Raw genomic sequence first — 15,440 nt, forward strand, 5'->3', positions numbered from 1 at the left:
TGTTCCACCAACCAACCACCCGCTGGCTAAAGGCAAATTTCCTCACATCTATCGTACATCTGTCTTTCCTCAATTTGAATTTATGCCTTCTCAGGTGATTTTTCTCAGCTAGAGGAAGAATCCCATCAGCATTGAGCATGCTTAAACCATTCAAGGCTTTATACACCTCTATCAGATCACCTCGCTGGTGCCTAGTCTCCAGACACTGTAATTTGCAAAACTTAAGCCTTTCTTCGTAAGAGCACCCCTTTGTTCCATTCACTAATCTTGTTGCCCTTCTCTGTACTCTTTCCAGCAGCTCTACATCCTTCTTGAAATGTGGCCTCCAGACCTGTATACAGTACTCTAGGTGTGGCCTGACCACAAAGGAACTGGATGCAAAAAATAATTTTGATATCATATACTTGGATTTCAGGAAAGCTTTTGACACTGTTGTGCATGGAAGACTACTGTACAAATTGGAGCAGAATGGTATTAAGGGTAAGTTGCTACAATGGATAAAAGGATGGTTAAGTGGGAGAAGACAGAGGGTGGTAATCAATGGGAGCTGCTCTTCGTGGACTAATGTTATTAGTGGAGTCCCACAGGGTTCGGTGTTGGGTCCACTGTTGTTTTGTGTATTTATCAATGATATTGATGAAGGTATATAAGGCTTAATGTCGAAGTTTGCAGATGACACAAAGGTTGGCAGGGTTGTTAATGACAGCAATGGCAGTGTGCTACTGCAACAGGATCTAGATAAATTGGGCAGATGGGCTAAGAAGTGGCAACTGAAGTTCAACCTTGACAAATGCAAAGTACTGCATATGGGTAGAAGTAACCCCAGAGAAACGTACCAACTGTGTGGTACTACACTTAAGGTGGTAGAAAATGAAAAAGACCTGGGAGTAATTGTGCAGTCAGATATGAAGTTTTCTGAGCAATGCAGACAGGCTGCTAGGGCAGGTCATGGGGTTTTGTCAATGATATATAGGAATTTTGCTAGCAGGGAAAAGGAGGTGATTGTCCCTCTGTATAAGGCAATGGTCAGGCCACGTCTTGAGTACTGCGTACAGGTCTGGAGGCCTCATTTTAGGAAGGATGTAGATTTGTTTGAGCGTGTACAGAGAAGAGCAACACGATTGGTGAGGGGAATGAAGGGATACTCTTACCAAGAGAGGCTTAAGTTCTGCAAATTGCAGTGGCTGGAGACTAGGCACCTGCGCGGTGATCTGATTGAGTTCTATAAGGCCTTGAATGGGTTGAGCACGCTGAATTCTGATGGGATCCTTCCACTTGTTCAGATTACGAACCTACGGGGACATAAGTTCAAATTAAGAAAGGACAGATGTAGAATAGATGTGCGGAAATTTGCCTTTAGCCAGCGGGTGGTTAATTGCTGGAACAAACTTCCATCTGTCGTTGTGGAAGTTGATAGGTTAAATAAATTTAAGGAGGAACTGGACAGGCATTTGGAGGGAATGGTGTGTTTTTTTTTTTTTTTGTTTTTTTTTGGCTGATGCTGCATAAGCTTCTACACTTGCTTTCTTGCATCATGTGCCACTACTACTACTGCTACTACTACTACTACTACTATTATTCAATGGTCAGGTGGCGATTATTCCATACAATGGAATAATCACCTCCTTATCCCTGCTGGAAAAATTCCTGTATATCATTGACAATACTCCATGAGCTACTCTTGCAGCCCGTCTGCACTGCTCAGAGAACTTCATATCTGCCTGCACATCCACCCCCAAGTCCCTTTCATTCTCTACCACTGTCAGTGTAGTACCACAGAGTTGATACGTTGCTCTGGGGTTGCTGTTTCCCATATGTAGTACTTTACATTTGTCAATGTTAAACTTCATTTGCCACCTCTCAGCCCATCTGCTCAACCTTTCCAGATCCTGTTGCAGCAGCATAGTGTCAGTAGTGTCCTTGACAACCCTGCCAACCTTTGCATCATCTGCAAACTTGGACATTAAGCTTGATATACCATCATCAATATCATTTATAAATACAGAAAACAATAATGGACCCAACACTGAACCCTGAGGGACTCCACTAATAACATTAGTCCACGATGAGCAGTGTCCATTGATTACCACTCTCTGTCTTCTCCCCCTCAACCACCCCTTTATCCATAGCAGCAATTTGCCTCCAATGTCACACTGCTCCAATTTGTGTAGCAGTCTTCCATGTGCAACAGTATCAAAAGCCTTTCTAAGATCCAAGTATATAATATCAAAGTTATTCCCTGCATCCAGTTCTTTTGTGACTGCATCATAATATCCAATCAAGTTGGTCAAGCAAGACTTCCCCTTAACAAAACCATGCTGTGTCTGAGCTATAACTGAAGTCTTGTCTAAATGATCCTGCAGTGCTTCTTTAACCAGTGCCTCCATTAATTTTCCTGGAACAGAAGTTAAGCTCACAGGTCTATAATTACTTGTGTCAGCCTTTGATCCTCCTTTGTGAATTGGGGTCACATTTGCACATTTCCAGTCTATGGGTACCTCCCCTGAGTCCAAGGAAGCTCTCATAATTATGGCGAAGGGTTTGCTTACTTCCTTTGCTGCCTCCTTTAATATAACTGGATAGATCCCATCCACCCCGGGTGCCTTTCTTGTGTTTATCTTCAACAGTTTCTCCTCCACTTTACTCCCAGTTATTTCAACTGTAGCTTACTGCTAGAGTTGAATACACATCTGGCATTCCCCTTGCTGAATAACTCCTCATGTGTGAATGTCGATGCAAAATATTCATTTAGTTTGTTAGCTACCTGAGCAGGATCATCAACAGTTGACCCATCAATATCAAGTGGACCTATCTGATTCATCCCCTTCCTTCTAGAGTTTACATAAGTAAAGAACTCTTTGCTGTTTTTCTTTGCATCCCTTGCCAAGGATTTCTCATAATCTGCCTTCGCCTGCCTAACCTCCTTTGTAACTTGGTTGCATATCAACTTGTATCTATCATAGGCTTCTGTGTCATGTGTTAATTTGTAAGTATCCCATGCATTTTTCTTCTCTGCCATATGCCTCATTAGTTCATCTGACATCCATTTTGGCCTAAACCTTGAACAATATTTCTTAGTTGGTATGTAAAGCCTAGTAGCTTCCAAGATAAGTTCTTTGAACGCTTCCCATTTTGAATTTGCTGTTGGTAACATCATCAGTTGGTCCCACTGTATAGAATTTAAATACTGTCTCAGTCCATCATAGTCACCTTTACGGAAGCAATAACCCTTCCCTTTACCCCTAATGGTAGTTACCTCTTTGAGTAAATCCCACTTCAGCACACTGTGATCACTGCCACCTAGTGGTTCATTTATCTGCAGATTCTTAATGCATGAAGAATCACTGCTGATAATCAAATCAAGAGTATTACTCCCTCTAGTTGCCTCCCGAACATGCTGATGTAGAAAACAATCATCCAATAAATCCACAAAAGCCCTGCTAGTGTGTGAGTAACCAGCCCCCAAATTCCAGTCAACAATATCTGGGAAATTAAAATCTCCCATTATAAGACTCTCTGATTTACTGGCCAACTCTATTTCCCTGTACAGTTTCTTATTATACTCATCAGAGTCATTAGGCCTATAGCACACTCCTACTCTCAATTTTGATCTCCCAATGCTTATGTCACACCAAACTGACTCGACACTGCACTGTCCAGCGATGTCCATTGGCTTCACTTCCTTGGATTTTATGTATTTCTTAACTAATAGCATAACCCCTCACCCCTGCCTATCCTGTCTATCCTTTCTGTAGACGTTGTACTCCCCAAATTGCAGTTCTGTATCCCTTATATCTGTGTGACACCACGTCTCTGATATCCCAACAATATCTGCCTTTGATGTTTTGAGCAATACCTCAAATTCATCAAATTTATTTACTGAACTCCTAGCATTGGTGTACACGCAAGTATACCTGCACCTGTTTCTATTCTTAGCTACCCTAACACAACCCATGTGTTTACTTGTACCGCAATGACTCTCAGCAGTCTCTGAAATACCATGCATCTTGTTTTCCAGGCTTCTGCTCATTCTAATAGAAGCAGTGCAAGAATCTCTTTCACCTCTGCCAGTGGCTACTGTCAATCTATTGGTCTTTGTCTCCCCCCAAGCTAGCATTTTTCCAACCCACCTAACACTGCCTCGATAGCATCAGCAAATATTCTTGCACCCTTTCTATTTAAGTGTATCCCATCCCTGTAGAAGCAATCTCTCCTGTTAACAAGTACAGTCCAGGCTGAAAAAAATTCTACCCCTTGAGCCTTGCACAATCTTTCCAGGGCCGAATTGATCGACAAGGCTCTCATCATATACTCCCTCCTATCGTGTCTGGGCAGAATTGCAGACACTTTCAAATTCAACCCTAATTCTCGGCTTTTGTTCAACAGTGACCTGTACTTGTTAAGTAAATCTGCCGGTCTCGTACTCTTAATATTATTAGTGCCAACGTGTACAACTATATCACCTTTTGTGCCCTTAAAAGATGATATTTGCTCTACAACGTCATCAACCTTTGCCCCTGGCAGACATACCCTGGTCCTGTTCCACCTATCTTTTTTACAAAGCATGTTCCCCGTTTCCCTGACAATAGAGTCACCAACAACTACTAATTCCTTCGGGACCAGCGCATTCTGCCTTGGGGGTTGTCGCTGTGTCACGCGATGCCCAAGTGCAAGCTCTGGCGTTGATGTGGGCAGCTGAGAGCTTGATGGGCCCCTCAATTTAGTTTCTTCGAGGGCATCCACCCTGTCCTTCAAGCTCTCATATAGGCCCACAAGAACGCCGAGTTGTTGCTTGATATCGATACACTCCATGCATCGCGCACACACAAAGACATCCCCCTTGGCAGTATCATGTCCCATACCCGATTGCTCTGCAAACATCAAGCAAACAGTGCATTTTATAAGGCTGTGAGTCAGAGGACAACTGCCCCCCTCAGTTCTGCTCTGAGCCACAGCACTTCCATTAGCTTGAGCCTTTTGCTTTGCTGCTCTGGTCTGAGTCATGATTCTATTAATTTATTAATTAATTATAATTAATTATGTTATGTTATTAATTATGTTAAATATAATTAATTATATTACGTTTGTAATCTAAGTCGTTATATGTATTTATTTAAACGTACAATTTAACTGCTAACGAAGTTCAACTAATGCTATCTAGTACGGTATATAACTATCGTATCACAATGGCGGGAAAATTACGAATGGTAGCGGAGTTGAAACACGTGGAAACCTTTACCGATACGTTTATGCAATTACAAGGCCGAGTAAAGAATAAATACACCAAATTAATCAGAAAATCACAAAATAATGTTATACTACTAAATTTAAATCAAAAGTTTTAGAAAAACAATAATTTCAAATCAACAAATAAAAAAAATCCACTTAGCGGCTTTGAACACGACCGTCTCCCATTGGTAAAAGTAACCCAAGAGGAATGTACCAATTGTGTGGTACTACACTTAGGGTAGTTGAAAATGAAAAAGACCTGGGAGTAATTGTGCAATCAGATATGAAGTTTTCTGAGCAATGCAGACAGACTGCCAGAGCAATTCATGGAGTTTTGTCTATAATATACAGGAATTTGATAGCAGGGAAAAGGAGGTGATTATCCCTTTGTATAAGGCAATGGTCAGGCCATGCCTTGAGTACTGCATACAGGTCTGGAGGCCTCATTTTAGAAAGGATGTAGAGCTGCTTGAGTGTGTACAGAAAAGGGCAAAGAGATTGGAGAGGGGGAACAAAGGGGTCCTCTTACCAAGAGAGGCTTAAGTTCTGCAGATTGCAGCAGCTGGAGACCAGGCACCTGTGAGGTGATCTGATTGAGGTGTATAAGGCCTTGAATGGATTGAGCATGCTGAATTCTGAGGATTCTTTTGCTTGCTCAGATTATGAACCTAAGGGGGCATAAATTCAAATTGAGGAAAGACAGTTGTAGAATAGATGTGCAGAAATTTGCCTTTAGCGAGCGGGTGGTTAATTGCTGGCACAGACTTCCATCTGTCATTGTGGAAGTTGATAACTTAAATTAATTCAAGAAGGAACTGGACAATCTTTTAGAGGGAATGGTTGTGTGAATATTTTTTTTTTTTTTTTGGCTGATGCTACATAAGCTCATATGCTTGCTTTCTTACATCACATGCCTCTATTATTATTACTATTTGTATCAGTTTGCAAGACATTTGTTCATTTATTACTATTTTTAATAAAAATGAAGTTTCCGATAGTTATAAAAAAAGAGGTATTTTTGTTAGGTTTTTGGAACATAACCCCCTTCCTTTGTGTACTTGTTCTTAGCCCCATATAACAGAGTTTTGCACTACACAAGATTTTATAGGAACCAAATTACCATGTTATATGAGAGTTACCTGTACTATAGGTTCTAATACCTTTTGCATTTGCGGTTTTCATAAAAAAAAAAAAAAAAATCGAATTCACTGGTGGTTCTAAGAATATACATGTAGGATGGATATTAAACTATCATTGAGATTGTGAAAACTCTGATCTGTGACAATATTTCACATTTAAATATGTTTTGATGAATTGAATTTTACAAAATTATTTTCATACTCTACAAAAAGATATCTGCAATATCTGAAAATAAGGGGGGTATTCACGGAAGATATCCCTTATGTTTATAAGTTTTAAAAGATGAAACTTTGCAAAATATTTTGCATGATTTGCGATGGTCAAAAATTATTTGGTTATCTGATTTGTTCTTCATTTTACTGTATTGAACTTTACTTTACTATAAATAAGAACTTTATATGTATTAGATGTAAATCAATGCACTGTATTAGATGTAAATCAATTAATATTTAAAAAAAGAACTTTCTAAGTGGTACATATAAATATATTTTTTCTTCAGGTAATTCCAGAGCTCTTATCTCATTGTTAGATGACTTTCCTATTCATACTATACTTCGTGCTTTTTTTTCTGTTGACTCCTTTTTCTTTTTGAGGTAAGTTTTGCTGTTTTCACTTCACATTTCTTTTATTGAAAAATTTTGATAATGCTTTGATAACACTGTTACTCTGCAATAATTACCTATATAGAGAGCATTGCATTCTGTGATCTTTTACCAATCGCTTGATCACATGCACAACTCTACTTCGTTGTCAGGTCAGAATGTCCAGACAAGTATTGTGTCTACTCCTTTCTGTTACTTGGCTGGACATCTTGACCACCATGAGGAGTTGTGTGTATGATCAAGGGATTGGTATACATCTTGGAACATGTATACCAATCCCTTGGCTGATGAATGTATAAGCTTGCAAGAAAGCAAGCTTATACAGCATCAGCCAAAAAAAAAAAAATAAACAATACAAACCTTCCCATTACACCCAACTGGTCACTCCAAATGTTTGTCTACTTCAGCCTTAAATTTATTTAAGCTTTCAACTTCCACAACAATAGATGGAAGTCTGTTCTGTACATCTATTATACAACTAACTTTCTTCAGTTTGAAACTATGCCCTATCAGGTTTGTAATCTGAGCAAGAGGAAGAATCCCATCAGTATTGAGCCTGCTCAATCCATTCAAGGCTTTATACACCTCAATCAGATCATCTTGCAGGTGCCTAGTCTCCAAAAGCTGCAATTTGCAGAACGTAAGCCTTTTTTCATAAGAGCACTCCTTTGTTCCCTTCACCAGTCTTGTTGCCCTTCTCTGTACTCATTCTAGTAACTCAACATTCTTCCTAAAATGAGGCTTCCAGACCTGTATGCAGTATTCAAGGTGTGGCCAGACTATTGCCTTATACAAGAGGATAATCACCTCCTTATCCTTGCTCGAAAAATTCCTGTATATCACTGAAAAGTCCCCATGACCTAATCTGGCAACCTGTCTTCACTGCCCAGAAAACTTCATATCTGACTGCATGCTTACCCCCAAGTCTCTTTCATTCTCCACTACCCCAAATGTAACACCACATAGTTGGTACATTTCTCTGGGTTACTGCTACCCATATGCAGTACTTTCATTTGTCAATGTTAAACTTCGGTTTCCACTTCTCAGCCTATCTACCCCCAACCTTTCCGGATCCTGTTGCAGCAGCATACTGTACTGTTTTTAACAACCCTGCCAACCTTTGTATCATTGAAAACTTTGACATTAAACTTAATATATGGCGCCTCCATAGCCAGGTGGGAGGAGCAGCAGTGTGTAGCACATGCTTCTTGATTAGACTGGGGTTCGAGCCTGTCACCACCAAATACGGAGGATGCGGAAAAGTCAGGGAATGACCACTGCATATTCCCGGAGCAATATGGCCTTAGTTGCTAATGCTCCTAAAAACCAAATAACAAATAACAAGCTTTATATATACCTTCATTAATATCATTGATAAATATACAAAACAACAATGGGCCCAACACCGAACCCTGAGGGACTCCACTAATAACATTAGTCCATGTAGAATCGTACCCATTGATCACCACTCTGTCTTCTGCCACTCAATGATCCTTTTATCCATTGTAGCAACTTGCCCTTAATGCCATACTGCTCCAATTTTTACAGTAGTCTTCCATGTGCAATGGTATCAAAAACTTTCATGAAATCCAAGTATATGATATCAAAATTATTTTTTGCATCCAGTTCCTTTGTGACCATTATTATTATTATTAGCCATATAGTACAAGGAAGTCTGAGGCTTATGCTGTACTAGGCGAGAGAGAGAGAGAGAGAGAGAGAGAGAGAGAGAGAGAGAGAGAGAGAGAGAGAGAGAGAGTCAGAAGTAAAAGGGAATCACCAAGAAAGAGAAGTATGATGATATCCAGCTCAGGACCCTGGGTGTGCCAAGCCCATACTCACCAGATGTGAGCCCCTGGCCTGACCAGATCATAGTATCCAATCAAAATGGTCAGACAAGACTTTCCCTTCACAAACCCATGTTGTATCTGAATTATTACTGCTGTCTTGTCTTATTTAACCTACAATGCTTCTTTAACCAGTGACTCCATTATTTTTCCTGGAACAGAAGTCAAACTAACAGGTCTGTAATTACTTGTGTCACCCTTTGATCCCCGTTTGTGAATTGCAGATACATTTGCACATTGCCAGTGCATGGGGACTCGGGGCTTCATTTGGGACCCCATGGAATTCCCTCATATTTATGGCTAAGGGTTTGCTTACTTCCTTTGCTGCCTCCTTTAATATAACTGGACAGATACCATCTACCGCAGGTGCCTTCCTTATCTTTAACTTCAATTTCTTCTCCACTTTGTTCTCAGTTATTACAAAATCATTTAACCCTATGTTAGAGTTTGAGAAACATCTGGCCCTCTCCCCCTTAAATAACTCCTCATGTGTGAATGTAGATGTAAAATACTCATTTAGTTTGGCAGCAATCTAAGAAAGACCATCTACAGTCAAACCATTGATATCAAGTGGACCAATCTGATTCATACCGTTCCTTTTAGAGTTTATATAAGTATAGAAGTCTTTGCTGTTTTTCTTTGCATCCTTTGCCAAAGATTTATAATCTGCCTTTGCTTGCCTAACCTCCTTTGTGACTTGATTACAGACTAGCTTGTATCTACCATAGGACTCTGTATCGCGTGACAATTTATGCACATCCCATACATTTTTCTTCTCTGCCATGAGTCTCATTAGTTCATCTGACATCCATTTGGGCCTGAACCTAGAGCAGTATCTCAGTTGGAACAAAAATCCTAGTAGCTTTCAAAATTATTTCCCTGAATACTTCCCATTTAGAATTTGCTGTTTGTAACATGATCAGTTGGTCCCACTGTATAGAACCTAAAAAATCTCTGAGACCACCGTAGTGACCTTTTTGAAAGCAAAAACTCTTCCCTATATCCCTGATGGTAGCTACATCTTTAAGTAAATCCCACATCAGTACACTGGCCACCTAGTGGTTCCTTTATCTGTAAATTCTTAATGCATGAATAATCACTGCTGATAATCAGATCAAGAGTGTTACTTCCTTTTGTTGCCAATAAATTCACAAAAAAGCCTTGCTAGTGTGTGAGTGACCATCTGACAAGTTCCAGTCAATATCTGGGAAGTTAAAAATCCCCTATTATAAGACACTCTGATTTACTGGCCTACTTTGTTTCTCTATATAATCGTTCATTGTGCTCATTAGAGTCATTAGGTCTATAACAAACTCCTACCCTCATTTTTGCTTTCCCAGTGCTTTTGTCACATCAAACTGACTCAACATTGCACTGTCCATTTATGTCAACTGGATGCACTTCCTTAGATTTTATGTTTCTTAACTAACAGCATAACCCCTCCTCCCTTTCTATTCTGTCTATCCTTTCTTTACACATTGTACTCCCCAAATTCTGCATCCCTTATATCTGATTGGCACCACATCTCTGATATCCCAACAATATCCGCCTTGGATGTCTTAACCAGCACTTCAAATTCATCAGATTTATTTACTATACTCCTATGATTGGTGTACATGCACCTGTTCTTGCTCTTAGTTACTCTAACACAGCCCATGTATTTACTTGTCTCATGACCCCCAGCTTTTCCTGAAATTACCAACAACTGGCTTTCCAGGCGGCTACTCATTCCAATAGAAGCAGTGCAAGAATCATTTCCACCTCTGCCTGCAGCTACTGTTAACCTATTATTCTGTGAATCCCTCCAAGCTAACCGTTTTTGACCCACCTAACATTGCCTCGATTTATACAGTTAACCCCAGGGGCTCTCATCTGGTGAATATGGGCTTGGCACACCCAGGGTCCTGAGTTGGATATCATCATTCTTCTCTTTCTTGGTGATTCCCTTCCCTTCTACTTCTGACTTTCATTCTCTCTCTCTCTCTCTCTCTCTCTCTCTCTCTCGGTGCCTCTTTAGCCAGGTGGGCAGGAGCAGCAGTGCGTAGCACACGTTTCTTGATTAGATCGGGGTTTCAGCCTGTGCCCACCAAATACAGAGGATGCAGAAAGCTCAGGGAATCAAGAAGCGTGTACTACGCACTGCTGCTCCTTCCCACCTGGCTGCGGAGGCGCCTGGATGAATAGTGAAGTTGCCACATTACTTGAGCAGAAAAAGGTGGCATGGAAAGGTTACAGAGCAATAAAAAGTACTGAAGCCTATAACAGCTACAAGATGATCTGTAATAGAGCCACAGAAAAGGTTCGATAGGCAAAGGCAGTTTATGAGAAATCACTAGCAAACAGAGCAAAGAGGGAGGATAAGGAATTCTTCACATAGAAATGCCAAGAAGAGTAGGACAAACCAAATCGGACCTTTACGTAAGAGAAAGGGGATAGTATTAAATACACTAGCTGCCATTGCAGATGAACTCAACAGTTATTTTGCATCGATATTTACAAATAGTAGTAGTAGTAGTAGTGGCATGTGATGCAAGAAAGCAAATGTATGAGCTTATGCAGCATCAGCCAAAAAAAAAAAAAAAAAATCACACCATTCCCTCCAAATGCCTATCCAGTTCCTCCTTAAATTTATTCAACCTATGAACTTCCACAACGACAATGAAAAACCTTTTGTGACAATGGGAAATTGTGGGAGCAAAGTTCAAAAATATGTAATTAATGATATTGAAATTTCGCAAGATTATTTAATGAAAAAACTTTCGAGCCTACAGGCCAGTAAGGCTCCTGGAGTTGATGGAATATACCCTATAATCTTAAGAGAGGCGGCAAGTGAGTGCATTGAACCATTGAGGGTAATTATGCGTGCATCACTAGACTCTGGGGAGATTCCCTTGGATTGGAAAAGTACCAATGTATCTCCCATACTCTAAGAGTATGGGTGGCTCTAAGAGTGAAGTGGGAAATTATCGACCTGTCAGTCTGACTTCAGTGGTAGGGAAAACCATGGAGGCAATGATCAAGGGTGGAATTCAGGATCATTTGGATCAAATTGAAATTCTCAAGGATACTCAGCATGGCTTTGTAAAGGGATAAATCATGTTTAATATATCTGGTTCGCTATTTTGAAAGGGTCGCTCATGAGCTGGATTTAGGGAATAATTTTGACATTGTTTATTTAGATTTCAGAAAAGCTTTTGACTCAGTCCCACATGAGCGGTTGCTTTATAAGCTAGAACAGGTTTGAATCACTGGGGAAATTCTTAGATGGATAGCAGGATGGCTTCAGGGCAGGGGCAGAGGGTTGTGATAAATGGCTATTCCTCAGATTGGGTTGATGTAAAAAGTGGGGTTCCCCAAGGATCAGTATTAGGACCACTGTTGTTTTTAATTTTCATAAACGACATCAATGAAGGGATAGAGGGCGTGATGTCTAAATTTGCAGATGATGTTAAAATTGGTAGAGTAGTTAGTGACCACTGTCAAGCTGAGCTTCTTCAGAGAGACCTAGATAGACTTCAGGAATGGTCAGAAAAATGGCAGCTATGCTTTAATTCAACAAAGCTTAAGGTATTACACCTGGGAAACAGTAATCCCAAAATAACTTATTCACTTGGTGGAGTTCAACTAAACCCAGTACTGGAGGAAAGGGACTTAGGTGTTACGATACGGTCAGACATGAAATTCTCAAAGCATTGTAAACAGGTTGCAAGGAAGGCCCATGGTGTCCTATCGATGATCTATCGAACTTTTGCAAGTAAAGATAGGGACATGATAATCCCATTATATAAGGCTTTTGTTAGACCACACTTGGAATACTGTGTTCAAGTATGGGACCGCACCTAAAGAAAGACATCGAGATTCTTGAAAGGGTGCAAAGACGGGTAACTCGCCTGGTGAGATCGACAAAAGGGCGTCTTTATGAAGAAAGACTTTGAATATGTGAGTTGCAGAGTTTGGAAACTAGACACCTTAGAGGAAATTTGATTGAGGTGTTTAAGGCTCTGAAAGGCATCAGTAAAATGAATGAGGATGAAATTTTCAAGATTACAAATGATGCTAGAACTGGGGGAAATGTTTAGATTGGACTGCAGGAAGTTTTATTTTAGCCAGCGAGTTATAAATTTACTGGAATAAGTGACTACATGGGTGGTAGAGGTTGACAGTTTGGGGAAATTCAAATTTCATCTGGATAATACCTTCGGGTGAGGGAAGCGCATAGGATGATAAGTTTAATTTCCTTTTCTTTTATTAATTATTATTATTTTATTATTTTTTTTTTGATATATATCATTTTATTCGGGATTCGGGTTTTTTTTTTTTTAGGTCAGCATAAGCCATAGGCTTTCTTGCACCATGCGGCCATTACTAATACTAATAAATTTTGGCCCTCTTTACAAATAAGAATTTCATTTCTATTTATTTTATTTACAAATTGGTTAAGTTTTTTAGAGTTATTCTAAGAAATGCTAGTGTTGTCAGGAAACATACATAAGATATAAGGTGTGTTTGTGTCAGACGGCACCTAGGATTTCTCCCATCTCCACTTGTGTTTCGCTGTATCGAGGACAGTACACTGCCAAGCCAGAGCCTTGAAAGTGTGTGGGTCATGTCTGTGCAGTGTGATATGTTATGCCCATTGTTTGTTTGGCTTATTGGCCGCCAGGGCCCGACATTGCCCATACCTTGCCACATGGAGGCTAGCTGGGTGTATATATCACAAGAAATTACTCTGGCAGGTTCTGCCACCTAGTTTCCTGGGATTTCAGTGGCGAGGTATTATACTTCTACTTAGGACCTGAAAAAAACAAAAAAATTACACGTTTGACATTAATGCTAAATGGGATTGCTGTTAGGAAATCACTGGTTGGGGTTGAATGCTAAAGAGATGTGTTAAAGGCCTAATAGGTCAGGCAACATTTTGATGTTATTAAATTTAGACGTGTGAGGCTATACACTAGATGAAAAATAATACTGTTAGTTGTCTTAGAGATTTACATGAAACCAGTAGAATTTAGACTGAAGACTGGAGGGAAAACAGTAGTAGGCCAGTGTTTCTCAAAGGGTGTGCCACGAAATCTTAAAAAAAAACTAGCGTCATTTTTATTTTAACATCATTGTCCGAATATACATACAATACCATTAATAAGAATAAAGTACACAAAGGATCTTTTTATGACGAATTGAAATTGACATATCCGAAGACGGGTATCTGCTTTCAGGCGCAAACACTATTTGAATAAAGACAAATTATTTACCCCAGGGGCTCACATCTGGTGAGTATGGGCTTGGCACACCCAGGGTCCTGAGCTAGATATCATCATTTTCCTTTTTCTTGATGATTCTGTCTCTCTCTCAGGGTAATTCAAAAAATTTTTTTGTTTTGGCTGGTGCAGCATAAGCCTCGAGCTTCCTTGCACCATATGGCTAATAATAATAATAATAATAACCCCTTACCTTTATGTGTTGTATGTGGACATAAATAAGCAAACAGTGCAATGGTTCCTAGCAAGCTAAAACGCCATATGGAAAAAGTTCATCAAAATTTGATGTCTAAAGACAAAAGGTATTTTGAACGATTAATGACAAATAGTGCCAAACAAATACAAAAATTGGAAAACACAATAAAAGTGTCTGACAAAGCACGAATTGCCTCCTATGAAGTAGAGCAACTTATTGCACAAAAAGGGACACCTCATTCGATTGGAGAAACATTGATCGGTCCTGCTTGTCGTATAACGATGAAATGTAAGTTCGGCAAAGATGCAGAAGCTGAAATAAATAAAATTCCTCTTTCCAACGATACTATAAGTCAAAGAATAATCGATATGTCGGAAAATATAGTAGAAAATTTTCAACAAAAACTTGATGGTCAAATTTTTGCTCTGCAAATAGATGAGCCAACAGATATCAACGGGAAAGCACAATTAATTAGCATTAGCATTAGTAGAGGCATATGATGCAAGAAAGCAAGCTTATGCACATCAACCAAAAAAAAAAAAACTTCCACTTCACCCCTCCATTCATTCAAAATACCTGTCAGGCTGAGCCTTAAATTTATTTAGGTATCAACTTCCACAACAAGAGATGGAAGTCTGTTCCACCAACCAACTACCTGCTGACTAAAGGCAAATTTCCGCACATCTATCCTACATCTGTCTTTCCTCAATTTGAATTTACGCCCTCTCAGGTGATTATTCTGAGCAAGAGGCAGAATCCCATCAGCATTGAGCATGCTCAAACCATTCAAGGCTTTATACACCTCTATCAGATCACCTCGCCGGTGCCTAGTCCCCAGACACTGTAATTTGCAAAACATAAGCCTTTCTTCGTAAGAGCAACCCTTTGTTCCGTTCACTAATCTTGCTGCCCTTCTCTGTACCCGATCCAGCAGCTCTACATCCTTCTTGAAATGAGGCCTCCAGACCTGTATACAGTACTCAAGGTGTGGCCTGACCATTGCCTTATACAAGGGAATAATCACCTCCTTATCCCTGCTAGAAAAATTCCTATATATCATTGATAAGACACCATGAGCTACTCTTGCAGCCCGTCCGCACTGCTCAGAGAATTTCATATCTGCCAGGTCCTTTTCATTCTCTACCACTGTCAGCGTAGTACCACA

The 15,440-nt window shown here is 39.9% G+C and overlaps 1 protein-coding gene across 1 annotated transcript in view; it reads left to right on the plus strand.

Moving 5' to 3' along the window:
- Positions 1-15,440, plus strand: part of LOC150087634 (O-acyltransferase like protein-like) — a 252,648-nt gene that overhangs the window by 220,753 nt on the left and 16,455 nt on the right. Inside the window, exon 12 of the mRNA XM_090369839.1 lies at positions 6,869-6,962. Coding sequence (XP_090225965.1) covers positions 6,869-6,962 — 94 coding nt within the window. The remainder of the gene's footprint in view (positions 1-6,868; positions 6,963-15,440) is intronic.

This window comes from Mastigoproctus giganteus, chromosome 3 (assembly GCF_048544385.1).
Source record: "Mastigoproctus giganteus isolate SK-2022 chromosome 3, ASM4854438v1, whole genome shotgun sequence".
Lineage (NCBI taxonomy): Eukaryota > Metazoa > Arthropoda > Arachnida > Uropygi > Thelyphonidae > Mastigoproctus > Mastigoproctus giganteus.